The sequence below is a fragment of the Austrofundulus limnaeus genome, unplaced genomic scaffold (genome assembly GCF_001266775.1).
Source record: "Austrofundulus limnaeus strain Quisiro unplaced genomic scaffold, Austrofundulus_limnaeus-1.0 Scaffold75, whole genome shotgun sequence".
Taxonomy (NCBI): Eukaryota; Metazoa; Chordata; class Actinopteri; order Cyprinodontiformes; family Rivulidae; genus Austrofundulus; species Austrofundulus limnaeus.
Genome location: NW_013952477.1, coordinates 1,767,253 through 1,780,950, shown reverse-complemented (window position 1 = coordinate 1,780,950; position 13,698 = coordinate 1,767,253). Strand labels below are relative to the sequence as shown.

General features: G+C 38.0%; 3 protein-coding genes across 4 annotated transcripts in view; 1 reads left to right on the top strand and 2 right to left on the bottom strand.

Annotated features, from left to right (window-relative positions):
* Positions 1 to 2,704, bottom strand: part of LOC106519281 (translocase of inner mitochondrial membrane 17B) — a 3,770-nt gene extending 1,066 nt beyond the window's left edge. Inside the window, exons 1-5 of the mRNA XM_014010870.1 lie at positions 2,645 to 2,704; positions 1,382 to 1,437; positions 573 to 672; positions 438 to 501; positions 107 to 235 (exon numbers count right to left, since the gene is read on the bottom strand). Of these exons, the coding sequence (XP_013866324.1) occupies positions 107 to 235; positions 438 to 501; positions 573 to 672; positions 1,382 to 1,437; positions 2,645 to 2,704 (409 nt within the window). The remainder of the gene's footprint in view (positions 1 to 106; positions 236 to 437; positions 502 to 572; positions 673 to 1,381; positions 1,438 to 2,644) is intronic.
* Positions 2,682 to 6,251, top strand: pqbp1 (polyglutamine binding protein 1). Of its 2 annotated transcripts, XM_014010988.1 has the most exons (7): positions 2,682 to 2,786; positions 3,459 to 3,564; positions 3,665 to 3,776; positions 3,929 to 4,029; positions 4,225 to 4,419; positions 4,515 to 4,572; positions 5,920 to 6,251. In XM_014010988.1, exons 2-7 carry the CDS (start codon positions 3,498 to 3,500, stop codon positions 6,068 to 6,070), a joined length of 684 nt encoding a protein of 227 aa, XP_013866442.1. In that variant the 5' UTR covers positions 2,682 to 2,786; positions 3,459 to 3,497; the 3' UTR covers positions 6,071 to 6,251. The 2 variants fall into 2 exon arrangements, with proteins under 2 accessions (XP_013866442.1, XP_013866441.1); XM_014010987.1 differs by having other exon boundaries at positions 2,708 to 2,786; positions 3,459 to 3,776.
* Positions 6,252 to 6,293: 42 nt separating this feature from the next.
* The window catches only part of gpkow (G patch domain and KOW motifs), a 9,571-nt gene continuing 2,166 nt past the window's right edge, over positions 6,294 to 13,698 (bottom strand). The window contains exons 4-11 of the mRNA XM_014010985.1: positions 11,838 to 11,944; positions 10,545 to 10,749; positions 10,327 to 10,459; positions 9,892 to 10,063; positions 9,642 to 9,762; positions 9,316 to 9,385; positions 7,850 to 7,935; positions 6,294 to 6,554 (exon numbers count right to left, since the gene is read on the bottom strand). Of these exons, the coding sequence (XP_013866439.1) occupies positions 6,426 to 6,554; positions 7,850 to 7,935; positions 9,316 to 9,385; positions 9,642 to 9,762; positions 9,892 to 10,063; positions 10,327 to 10,459; positions 10,545 to 10,749; positions 11,838 to 11,944 (1,023 nt within the window). The 3' untranslated portion in view covers positions 6,294 to 6,425. The remainder of the gene's footprint in view (positions 6,555 to 7,849; positions 7,936 to 9,315; positions 9,386 to 9,641; positions 9,763 to 9,891; positions 10,064 to 10,326; positions 10,460 to 10,544; positions 10,750 to 11,837; positions 11,945 to 13,698) is intronic.

Genomic DNA, 13,698 nt, shown 5'->3' with positions numbered 1-13,698 from the left:
AAAAAAAAAAGAAAAAAAAAACAGAAACATTCAGGGAGTGATGGGAGTTATTGTGTTCATTCACACAGTTTTGTTTAGCTTAAGGAGTTTTGCAGTTTGTTCTTACTGCGTGCTGTTACGATGGCTCCCGTCAGCACACCACTTGTTATAGCGTTCCACGGGTCCTCTTTACCTCTCAGGCGAATTAAAGCACAGTCGACTGCAGAGAAGACTCCTGCCCACACAGCAAAGCTACCTACAAGTAAAAACAAGGCAACGCTGGCAAGATGGGTGGACTGCATGACGTTTTGTTTTGACAACTGAAATTAAATCAGTTGGATGCTCAAATAAAAAAAGATCCAGCTGCCCTGTTACACCTAAATATAGAAAAATGTATTTCTGATCAAAATAAATAAAAGTAACAACAGCAACACAGTAAAAAAATAAGACATTCTTACCTCCGATCTGTGGAGCTCTTACTCTCACTGCTTTAGCACTTCCTTTCAGTCTGTGTCCAAAACCCTGAAATAACGGTGACCAGTTAATAAATGTTTTAAAAATAAAGAACCAAGGAGCAAACATTTCGGACTCACAGCTGGGGCATTTCGAAAGCCCTTGATTGCCTGGAACACCCCACCTCCGATGGTACCCAACGTGAAAGCTCCTCCACAGTCTTCCAATATCCTCCAGGGGCTGCAGGCACAGCAAGATCCAAATACAAACTTTAATCTACTGAAGTTGTGATGTTGTGTAAAACACAAATAAAACTGAATGCAGTGATTTAAAAATAAAACTTTTTAATCTGCATTCAATTGAATTCACAGAGACAAGATATTTAATGGTAAACTTTACTGTTTTTCTATTTTTTTCAATTATTCACTCATTTTGAAGGTCTGCAACAGACCTTGCAACAGTTCGTGTTGCAGGGCGGCCAAAAGATGGGGGAAATTGAGGAATGTTCAAAAAACACCAGTTTGGAGCATTCCACAGGTGAACAGGTTAAGTGGAAACAGGTGAGTGTCGTGATTGGATATAAAAGGGAGCATCCCTGAAAGGCTCAGTCATTCACAAGTAAGGACGGGGCGAGATTCACCACTTTGTTAACAACTGTGAAAACAAATAGTCCAACAGTTTATGAACGACGTTTTTTAACAAACATCTGAAAGAAAGTTAGAAATTTCATCAYCTACTGTTCTAATTTGGACAAATCTCTACAAGTAAGCAGCAAGGCTGAAAACCAACACAGAATGCCTGTGCCCTTTGATCCCTCAGSCAGCACAGCATTAAAAACTGACATCATTCTGTAACAGATATTACCACATGGACTCGGGAACACTTCAGAAAACCACTGTCAGTGAACACAGTTGGTCTCTACAGCAACAAGTACAAGTTAAAACTCTACCATGTAAAGCCAAAGTCATATATCAACACCCAGAAACCCCACCAGCTTCTCTGGGCCTGAGCTCATCTGAGATGGACTGACACAAAGTGGGAAAGTGTCCTGTTGTTGTGTCCTCTGGACCAAAGAGGAAAAGGACTGTTTGGATTGTTATCAGAGCAAAGTTCTAAAGACAGCCTCTCTGATGGTATGGGGGTACATTAGKGCCCATGGTATGAGTTACTTGCACATCTGTGAGGACACCATTAATGCTRAAAGGTACAAACAGGTTTCGGAGCAACATGTGCTGCGGTCCATCTTTTTCAGGGACGTCCTGCTTATTTCAGCAAGACAATGAAGTCACATTCTGCAAGTGTTCCAACAGGGTGGCTTCATAGTAAAACAGTGTGGGTACTAGACTGGCCTGCCTGCAGTCCAGACCTGTCTCCCATTGAAAATGTGTGGAGCATTATGAAGCACAAWACATGACAGAGACCTGGGACTGTTGAGCAACTGAAGTTGTTCATCAAGCAAGAATGGGAAAAGAATTCACCTACAAAACTTCAACAATTGGTGTGCTCAGTTCACAAACACTTATGTGTTTTTAACACAGAAGAGAGAAAGCTCTGAAAAAAAGGCAAATGAGGCAAATCCAATCATCACAAAAACACTTAGTAGAAATGTTTACTTTTCTGTCCAATTAGGGCAATTTGTAACAGGACAATACAAAACCCCATATTTTATGTAATGATAAAAAGTTCTGGATGCTGCTCTGCCCTGAAAGGACACACTGAAAGAAAGCACGTTATGACAAGAAAAATAACAAATAAAGCCTAAAATGTTTAAACAATAAACTGTGGAATCGTGACACTTTCAAAGATAATTATTACAAAACCTGGCGTGCTTTGTTTGTTCCCCTTGTACTCTTTATACTCCAACAGAATTAATTGTTTTCAAAACTCATTAAACTATTTCCATAACCTGATGTGTTTGCTTGTGGAAAGTGACAAACAACTTCATGCGGCAATGTTGCAAACCATTAACTGCGTCTACTTAAAACAGTGGCTAGTAATATTTTGCGGTTTAGGGATAGTTAATGTTTACACTTACAGACTAAACAACATTTGAACAACTTTCTGCCTTTACAATGATTAGTGCCTTAACTCACGATGTTCGTCTGTTCATTGTTGCTGATGAATTACATATTTACAAAACGACAATAAAACATGGGYTAACCAGTTTTAAAGTACAACTTCAAAAAAATAAACATTTAAAAGCTAATCTTACCAARGTTCTCGGATATATTCCTCCATGTTTGTTGTCGTCGAGAGGTCGCGGCRACGTCATCATTGTGCGCGTCGTGTTTCCTTTTTGCTGCTATCGTTCACCCTGCTATCGACGTTTAAAATAACACATTTCTTTGGCACAGGTAAACGTTTATTATTTTTTTCGCTCAATCGGTGATTTCTGTATAAACATTTTTTTTTTATTGCTGCTGTAGAAGCTGTTTTCTTGTTTCAGCGCCGCCTTGCTTGTTGCTTTAGTGCAGCTGTTGCTAACAGTTAGCCCTGGGGCATGCTTGTTGTTGTTTGTGGGAAATAAATTTACGATTGCACACATTTTTGAGGGCGTTTTCTAAAACTGAAGTCTTTATATTAAACAGACATTACTGCTATACTAAGTTATCGTTTTTCTGTAGGTTTCAGAAACAAAAGCAGAATGTGATTGTGATTATGATTGTAGCAGCTTAGCTTTTTACTCAGTCGTAAATTTCAGAAGTGCTCTTGATGCTATAAATTATTAAATATAGAAAGTATGAGTGTTATTTAAAATAAAAGTAATGCATACAGACATCAAATACTGCACTTAATCTCATTGGATGATGTTGCACTGTGCAGAAAGTATGAGTGTTGGAGAAATTTTAGTGTAAAGYAGTTTTGTTGTTAAAAATAATTGCAGTCTGTCCTGTTTTTGCTTTTGTTTAAAACCTACCTGCAGTGCACGCTCTGACCTTTTTATTAGCATCAGCCTATCAAATATATAACATTTTACTTTCAGTGTTTGATGATTCTGTTTCTGTTCTTTTCTGATTATCACTCAGGGTTGCATTACAAGCTAATCCTCAAACCTGTAACTCAGGATGCCTCTACCTCCAGCACTGCTGGCCCGCTTGGCCAAGAGAGGGATTGTCAGACCAAGAGAATATGGTAGTTCTCTGGACGTGTAATCCTGGGATAAATGTCTCGATACATCCTTTCTCTGTTTTCTTGCATTGTACATCCAACCTATTCTGCTCAACTAAAACAGGTCCAGATGAGGAGATTATTGCTGAAGATTATGACGACAACAATGTAGATTATGAAGCCACCAGAGCAGAGGGTCTGCCTCCTAATTGGTACAAAGTCTTTGACCCTGCTTGGTACGCACTCAAATAAATTTATGTTTTAATTATTGGAACATAAATATCAAAGGAGTTCAGTCAGATATTTATTTTGGTTGTTCATGCATCATAAAATAAAGTGGAATTGTCGATCAAATTATTTTTTAAATGTTGTTTTCTGTAATCTACAGCGGCCTTCCTTACTACTGGAATGTGGAGACAGATTTGGTCGCCTGGTTATCTCCAAAYGACCCTGCTGCAGTGGTAACAAAAGCTGCCAAGAAAGTAAAAGGTGTGTTTTGTTTTGTTTTTATCTTATTTTTTATGTGACTATTTATTAGTTCTCAGTACACCTGTTGTAAACTAACACATTATGGCAAGTTATTGCAAATGATCTCAAAGTACAGTTTGTTTTTGTTGGATTTTGTTCTGGATGTATTTTTAACTTTGATTTTACTTTTTCTTTCTTTCTTTCTTTCTTTTAAAGCTGATGTGATAGCCGAAAGAGGTGAGAAACCAGCTGAGAAGCCGGAAAGAGAGAGGGAACGGGAGCGAGAACGGGACAGAGACAGAGATCGGGAAAGAGACCGGGACAGAGACAGAGACCGGGACGAGGGGAGAGACAGAGACAGGAGAAAGCAGAGGAGAGAGGACGTGGCACCGTACAGCAGGAACAAAAGAGGTCATGCCTGCATGTGCATTACTGTAAATCACACATTTCTGCGCTGAAGTTTTGTTTTGTGTGTTAAATATTAAACACTCATTAATTTTTTTCAGGAAGGAAAGATGATGAGATGGACCCGATGGATCCAAGTGCTTATTCTGATGCTCCAAGGTACAGTGTTTTAACACTACATTTATTTTTGTCATCTCAGGAAAAATAATTGATAAATTAAAGATTTAAAATAAGCTCCTTTATTTTTTTCACATTTAAAACAATTTGTCTAATTCCATYGTTTCCTTTTTAATAACCATTTAAACTATTGCATCTCTCCTGTCGCAGTACGTAAAGAGCCTCGAAGGCACGTCTGACATTTAAAGGCTGTTTTTAATTTAATGCAGAGGGCTGCAGCTCCTGTGTAACATAATGCACGCTGGTTGGAAACTATTGCTGGCACTGCAGAGCAGGCGCCAAGTCACATCACAATAAGACCTCGTGGGAGCGAAGTCACTGCAGTCCCACCTCTCTGGTTTCACCAGCTGGGTGCAACCTCTGTAACAGCAGAACATCACTCTGAGTGATCACCTAAAGCTTCTGTTCAGTGCTCTTCAGAGCCACTATCCCAAACAAACAATGTGTGATTTTTACATTACCATGCAGTTAGATTTTCCAGGTTATTTCAATGAATTGTTGCACATGGCCCACTCACTCGAAGTGTTTTCATTAAACATTAGAACATTTCATTAAACATTGGTTCAAAAGGAAAAACTGCATTTTTTTTTCATTAGTTGCCTTTTCTTAAACCTTTCAGCTACCAATACAGTAGTGCCTTTGCTCAAAGTGACTCTTCAAAGACTAATAATGTGTCCTTAAAATAGGTGGAAAAATTAAACGAGAACAAAAAAAAGGCCACTTCAGGATGAGCAGTCTCTAAAGTCATGGTTTTAAGAAATAACGAGGGAAGGGGAAGAAATCAATCAAAGACCTGAGACAGGGTTTGAGCGATGCATCCTCCTTCAGCTGATCATCGACTGGATGTCAGGTTTTCAGCTAACAGCTCTTTGGGAATTACCTTGTTGGTGATGAAATATGACTTTATTTCTGTCAAGCTGTGTTATCTTTGGCACTTTTTATCAATTCTGTTAAAGAAATTGGAGCAAATTGCTTTTGGYACAGACTGCTGATAACGTGCCTAAAGATCAAATTTAATAAGAACTCTTTGCAAAGTGAACCATTAACTTTTGAGACAACTTCCTGAAATAACTCATCAAAACACCAGAAAGGCTGCCGCCTTTAAAGAAATAATGTTTTGCTTAAAACTTGTGTACAGAACTGTGATGAGCTGGTATTTCTATTACTGGTTGTCATACTGTATGTAAAAAAAGTCAAATGAATTAGAAAATAAAAATAATCAGAGTAGCAGCATAAAGCACAATCACAGCCATTCAGCTGTCTTGATAGGCTGACAGTGTTTTTGATCAACCAAAGTGTTCATTAAGACAAATGTTTCTTTTTAAACAGAGGTTCTTGGTCAAGCGGCCTGCCCAAACGCAACGAAGCAAAAACCGGTGCGGATACGACAGCAGCCGGTCCTCTCTTCCAGCAGCGGCCGTACCCCAGTCCAGGAGCTGTGCTACGAGCTAACGCCGCTAACCAACCCCCCAAGGAGTAAGAGGAGACCCCACAGAGACGGCAGCTTCTACTCTTCATTGTTGTTCAGCTCTTTAACATCCTACTTATTAAATGTGTAGAGCGTTGCATGTTGTAAATATGTTTTATAAAAAGACTGACTTTCATGTTGCTACTAGAACCATCAGGTAACTTAATAAAATTCAAGACTGGTGTAAAAATGAGCCGTTGGAACTCGTTTTAATAAAGCATCTGCACGTCTAAAATTCTTGACAAGGTTTTATTTTTAATAAAAATATCGCACAGATTTATAATCTACTTACCAGTTTTACAAACAGTAACATTTAGGATGAGACAGGATTTACTAAGAACATTTTATCACAACACAGTTCGGAGGGTCAGTGGTCAGTTGCTCCGACATATTGGCAAATAGTGTCATAATCCAACGTGAACACTTTCTCCTCGTATCGGTCAAGCTGGACCATCGCTCTGCACTTGTTCTTGTCCCGCTGAAGGATACGGCCGACCTGCTCACACAGAACACATTGATTAGTAAAATTAATTATTCTGCTCAAATATATTCACTCAAATCTTTAATAGGTGGTTCTGAAGATTATAGAATATTTGACTCGATAAGGCCGGTGAATGTCTTGGTAGTGATCATGATTAACTGCAGCTGGTGGTTTCTCTTTGCCAGGATAAAAACAATTTGTCTTACAGCACTTTTTGGACTCACCATCAACATTAGATGAAAGAACTGGTTCAGATGTTCAAGAACAGGAGGACCACAAAGACCCGAGCCTGACCAGAAGTGGAGACTGCTAGAACTCATGTCTCTGTTCACAACAATGTAGGGATGCACCCATTACAGTTTTCTGGCCGATCACAGATCTTTAAAAAGTCTGACCTGCAGATTCTGATTATTATGATCTTGTCTAAGTATCGGCTGATCTCCGATCATAAAGGACATCGGTGCCAATGAATCTGATTGATTGGCTGATTTATCGGTGCACCCCTACAATAAAGCCAATTTTACATCACCATGGACTGACGAGGTGCCAAGCAGGAAAAGAAGCTCCTGCTCCAAAAAACAGCAACTAAACACCATGTGGACAAGTCAAGAACCTCCTGGAGAAACATTTTACAGTCAGACTTGACAAAGACGGAGTTATTTGTCAATAATGACATGAACTTTGTTTGGAAGCGTCACAGTAAGGCTTATAAACCTAAGAACATTGTACCAACTGTTAGGCATGGTGGTGGTAGCATCATGATGTGGTATGGTGAATAAAGTCAATGGAATAATAAATAAATTCATTCTTCAACTGCAGCTGAAATCAACACAGACAGTTGTTCCAACAGGGAGATGACTTCAAACGTGAGAACTCATTTCTGATTGGATGAAGTAGCTAACATTAATCTTCTGGACAGGCTTTCCCAAAACTCAACACTATAAAAATTAATGGAACATGGTTAAATGCCAGGTTTGTGCCAGAAAACCAACTGATTTCAAGAAACTACCAACTCTGCCAAGCAGAGGGGTCAAACAGAAATATATTAGAAGCTGGTTGGTGGGTACAAAACATCTTTAGTTGAGGTGCAACTAATTTAACAAAATATTAGTGGGGGTGTATGAATATATTAGAGCCTGTGTGTATAATTCTAACCCTGTGTGGATTAGGTAAAAATCATGTTGTTTCAAGCTGTATCAATAAAAAGAACAGCTTTAATAAACCATGAAAGCAAAACTGAAAATGAGGATATGATGAGTGAATGTAAACATTTAAACTATTTACTGCAGAAGTGACGAGCAGCTGCTCACCTGTCCTCTGTGTTCACCCAGTACAACCATTACTGAGTCATAATCGCCTTTTGGAATGATGGTTTCCAACATGTCCTGCTTCACATCTACCACAGAAAAAAAACATCTTAATCAATCACAGACATGCACAGCGATGATTACCATAGAAGCAGTAAGAAGTAGATTGGGTGATCAATCACCAATTATTCTCTGCACAATGACCTGAAGTTTGCTCATATACTGCAAGGCATGGATTATCTCTAATTCTCTCTAAATGTATGGGAACATCATAACAACTGTCTGTGTATGAACTGCCAGAAAATATGAGGTTTAAATTTAAATTGATGCATAAAATAAAGAAGTATCTCTGCATACATTACATTCATCACATTAAGCAACACATTCAATTATACACAAGGCTGAAGCCAGCAAGTGATGTAAAATTAAACTAGTTTATAGAAAAAGTGCAGATTATGAGTTTATAAATAGTAAAAATCTACTAACTATGAAGAATACTGACATAGTTGAAAAGATGACACATTGCTTTGTGTATGTATTGTTTTTATCTTACTCCTATAAATAAAATAGTTTTCCAAAAGAATGATAGTTATTTTATAAGAAACCACTATGAAGAATACTGACATAGTTGAAAAGATGACACATTGCTTTGTGTATGTATTGTTTTTATCTTACTCTTATAAATAAAATAGTTTTCCAAAAGAATGATAGTTATTTTATAAGAAACCACAACTAATAACACATGCATGTCTCAACACGCTCACAAACATGCTATTAATAACATGTTAAATATTTAATCAGTTCTAAAAGTTAAACACTTTAAACAAGAGGTCATCCTTATTTTACATGAGCAATGCATTCTGGGTCAGTGAGGCTACGATCGTGCTCAACAGTGACCAGTTTAATATTAATGTAGGCAGTAACACCTGGTTGTAGTTACTTTGCTTCATAGCATGACGAAAACATCTTCCTAAACATCTGCAATCATGTTCCTGCAAACATTTTTTTAAAACCAAAATTCATTTGGTTTTTTTTTTTTAACTTGAGTCAACTGGAATGAGTTTTGCTTGTTGTAACAAAACATTGAGCTGACTTTGCCCTACCATGTTTTTACCATATTGCTGATTTATTTTACAATCCTATGAACGTTTGCACAAATTAGTGAAAACGTGTCACGCTCACTATCCCATCTGGTTCATATTTTTCCCATCATCTTATACTGAGGATTGTCTTCAGCTTTTAATGCATTTATGTTCAAACTGAGGCCCAACAAGTTCCATTTATATTAGGTCATAAAGGTTCCCACTATTTAACATCATCAACCCCCATAAAACTTTGTGACATAAATAAACATCAAGAATGAAAATGTGTCCTCAAATATAAGAAAAAAAGCATGTTGTTTATAAGAAAACAGCAAAAAAAATAATATATAGGCAACACGAAATGACTCCTGAGTTGTGACGACTCACCGTCTAACAGTCGTCCCTCTTCTGTTCGACACACACAGGTGAACGGCGTCAGGACATCCTCCACTCGCATCTGCACAACCACCAGGCTGATTTACAAACTGACATGGGACTCACATGGTGCATTCTTCCATTACTTTTTATATGACTGCCTGTTCAATAATGCAAATATCTTAAAAGTGAGGAGTGTGGATAATAGAAACATAAGTAGGATTAGTTTTCAGATTTTCACTACTATACACTTGTGCTACATAAAGACCACCAGTTAATGCAAGTGTTTCCCATTGATTAAAGGCTGACCCAAAGAAAATGTACAGAGGCTCTGGTACCTTTGAGTTGTAGTACCTGCCACCCTTAAAAACTTTGTCTATGAAGCGAACTTTCAGGTCTCTCTGGAGCCACGAGGGGGCGGCTGCTGGCTGCTTCGCTTCTTTTACTGGAGGCTTATCTCTACATAGGAGGAGAGAAAAGACCAATTCTTTATCAATAATAGATAATTGTAATAAAAATAAAGAGGATGAAATAATTCAGGTTCACATATTGATTGTTAGAAAACATGAGAAACTTTTTTCAGTGTACCTGTCCTGACTGGATTCTCTGTGTTTCCTCTTCCTCTCCTCTCTTTCAGATGACTTATGTTTTATTTTGTCGCTGCTTTTATTTTTCTCTTCGTGTCTCTGCCGCTCTCTCTCCTGCTCCTTTTCCCTCTCTTTCTCTTTTTCCTTTTCTTTGTGGGCTTTACTGAGTCGGCCTGTTTGGGGAAAAAAATAAAACCATCATCATCATTAGTACAACAACAGAAACCGACATTGTGAGACTGTGATTCTGAGTCATATTATTCTAAGAGGAGACTTTACTGTTTATAAAAGGTGTGGCCTAATCTGTTGTTTATGTTAGTTGTTTTGCACACAGTCTGAAATGTCTTTAAACGGAAGAAAACTCCATTACTGGTTTTTGTCCTGAAATAATTTCCCAGTTGTTGAATCTGACAAGCTACACACTGGCACCACTCACTGAGATCCTTGCTGTTTTTGTCGTATTCTTTTCGCCCGACCAGTCTGATGTTATACTGGCTGACTGTCGCAGTTTTTCCACCTATGGCGAGCTTCACCACCACTCGAGCGTTGTCTGCGTCAACACCTTCTATCTGAAACACGTTGAGAAAAAAAATCACAGAACTAAGACTTTAATAAACAGTAGAGAAACCAGACATATTGTCTACTTTTGTTTACCTTGCCATAAAGATCTTTATGTGCCCCTGACTCCACCAGCACACAACCCCCCGGTCCCATCACTAGTTCCTCCTCTTTCGCCCGCTCCTCGCCTGGCTTCGGGGGACGCTGGTGTCTGCTGGGCTCCAGATCCTTTATCGCTGAACGATCGGCTCCGAGGCCCAAGCCTTTTGGACGGAGCTGGTGTTCGATTGGCTTCACATCTCTTCAGCCGACAGGAAGAAAGAGCATAAAATCAATAAACAAAGACGTGGACATGTGCAGGATCAAAAACAAGCTGGAGGCCAACACACCTTCAGCTTTGTTCGTGGGATTAAAGCTAAACTGAGACAAGTGATGAATCATGGAGATTTGTCCTCGGTATATAAGAAAGAACATTTGTTTTTACTATTTTTATTCACTCACAGTCTGTGTTATTATGATTTTCTTTTTGTGGTTAGGTAATTAGCTGTGATGCTAAAAACTGCCTTGTTTTTTAAAGCCATGTTTAATGTATGCCATCTTAAAGTACATAAAATATTTATCAAAATGGTTAAGAATTGACAAGCTACTAAAATGATTTGGTTTAAAAGATTCGACAAGGAACAAAATACCATTAAATTTGGTATTTAATTGAGTTTAATTAATCAATTTCAGAATAACATAATGTAAAAATAAAAATGATAAAAATAAAACTTTATGTAAAAATAAAAAGAATTTAGGAATTTTGTCATAACCAGTGAACAACAACAATAATAATAATAATAATAATAATAATAATAATAATAATATTCTGAGAATCCAGAAGCATTTTTGTACAAAGGCAACAACAAGACAAAAAAACAAACTGAAAGGCTGTGATATTCAAGCCTCGAGGCAACACTGCAATAAAAATAGAAACAAAACAAATGTGGTGAAATTTGCTTCAAGAGCTCAGAAACACTTCAGAAACCAGCGAACTCACTTTGTTCTTACAGCCACATATTCAAATTAAAGCTTTCCACTATACTGGATATATACACACACATACATATATATATATTTATAATATCCACTGAAAAAATTTTATTTTGTAAAACAAACAAAAACATATTTTACTTTGAAATCTACAAGAACCACTCTCATTTGAGTTTAGAGTGCTGTTAAAAGAGCAACATGATACAACTCACTTTTTTAAAAGTGGTCTTCCAGCAGTTAAATGTTTAATTACAGATTATTGCTTTTTATTGACATTGTAATAAGCATTTTCACTCATTTGGGTGGTAAATTAGGAGACAGAAGATCAAAGCAAAAGGAGGTGAAGCTGTCACTCACTGTTTAAAGGTTCGTCCGATGCCTTCGCCTTTCTTCCAACCCATTCCTTTCAGCATGGCGAGTCCATAAGCTTCAACAGGAACACTYTCATAATCCGCCTCTGTGGACTGACAAACACATGCAGGGAAATGATCGACTTTGCAATCAAGTCTCATTAAAACCATAAATAAATGAAGAAATTAGGAAGCAAACTGCACCAAGACCCAAATGAAGATCTTATGTAATCTTTGAGTTCTGAAACGTAAAACTGTTAATGGTGAGTGACAGAGAGGAAGGTTTGTAACGTCGGCCTGACTCAGCCTTTTGGCCTCAGGCTGTCACACTCAGCCCAGACTGATCTGAGCAGTCCCCCCACTCATTCACGTCTCCACTGAAGGCTGTCCTCTCAGGGTGCCCAGGGGGTCGTCTCTCTCAGAGGAGACGGGATTAAAATAAGCTCGCTCGTGGCCACAGTGAGCCAGCTTGTCCCAACTCTTGCGTGCTGCCAATCATAAACAYGGTGATTGAGCGCTGACGTAAGTTGAAACTGAGGAGACGCGCGAGCCCCTTTTGTAAAAAGAAACAAAGAAAAGCTCTGATTGGTTGCCCCCCGTGTCTCTGGGGATAACGCTGATGCCGCTCTGCCACCGGAGAGTCATCGCTGCCTGTTTGTGCATCTATACATGCACACAGCAATGTTGTTTTCCTCAGCATTTTCACACACTCAGATTTCAGCTGTCAGTCCTCTGTACAAGACATTTTGTACCGTCAGGTATTTTCATGTGCTCACTGAAGCACACGCCTGAAAGATCTAATCACCGTCTGCACGTCACATCATCCTGTTATTTATCAACTTTACAAAGTTTAAAATGTTGAAATTTACAGTGTGAGAGCATCACTTTTGTAAATAACTGTTGTCCAAATGCTTTTTTTTCCCCAAACAGCAGCTTTACATGGAAACAATGGAACGATGGAAACAAAATCATAAAAACATCACTTAGTCTTTTGAAGATTTGTTTTAAAATTTAGAATAACCGACCAAAAATGTTCCCATTAAACAGCAGTGTCTGGTCTGTGTGATTTTAAATTCCTACTGATCTGCGAGTTAGATGTTTTCCCTCCACTCTTTTACACGCTCTCATGTTTGTGTGTACATCTCATGTGTAATTTCCATGACTTGCAAGTTGCCATGAACGTTGTGCTGAAGCATAGAGATATTATCAAGAGTTAATTTACACACACACAAAATTAGATAGTTCTTATTAAGTGTCAAAAAGTGACAGATTCTAGCAGCAGAATCAGTCATATATTTTTCTTTGTCTCTTAAATTTTTTTTACTTTACTTAAAAAGTAAAGGTTGTTTAAAAAAATTGGTTTGAAATATTTTCCCACGCTGATTTATCGATTTCTGCTGGCACTCTGAGCTGTTTTTAAATTCTGTTAACTAACTTCTAACTATTGCTGCATAATATTAGTAAAAATTGCGAGGTATATTTTCCCCTCCATTTCTAATCTGTACTTCCTACTCTATGTGACCTTTAGCCTTTTTGGCGATGTCATTTGTGTCTGGTATGAGCTTTTGCTGCCGTTTGACTCTGTCCTACTGGTTAAATTCTGCATTAGCATGAAAAATACAACTTAAAAACTCTTTAAATATAGTAGTCAACAATCATTGCACTCCAAGAAGTCTTTTGCAATGTGAATATTGTGAAGTCCAACTTCTAAYGAGAGAGTTGTTTACATGTCAGTGCAGCCGATTGGAGTTTTTCAAGGTTCAACTGAGAACAAAACCCTGTATATCTGGTAGGGCTGCCACAAACGATAATTTTTATAATCGATTAATCACCAATTATTTATTCGATTAGTTGACTAATCGGATCAT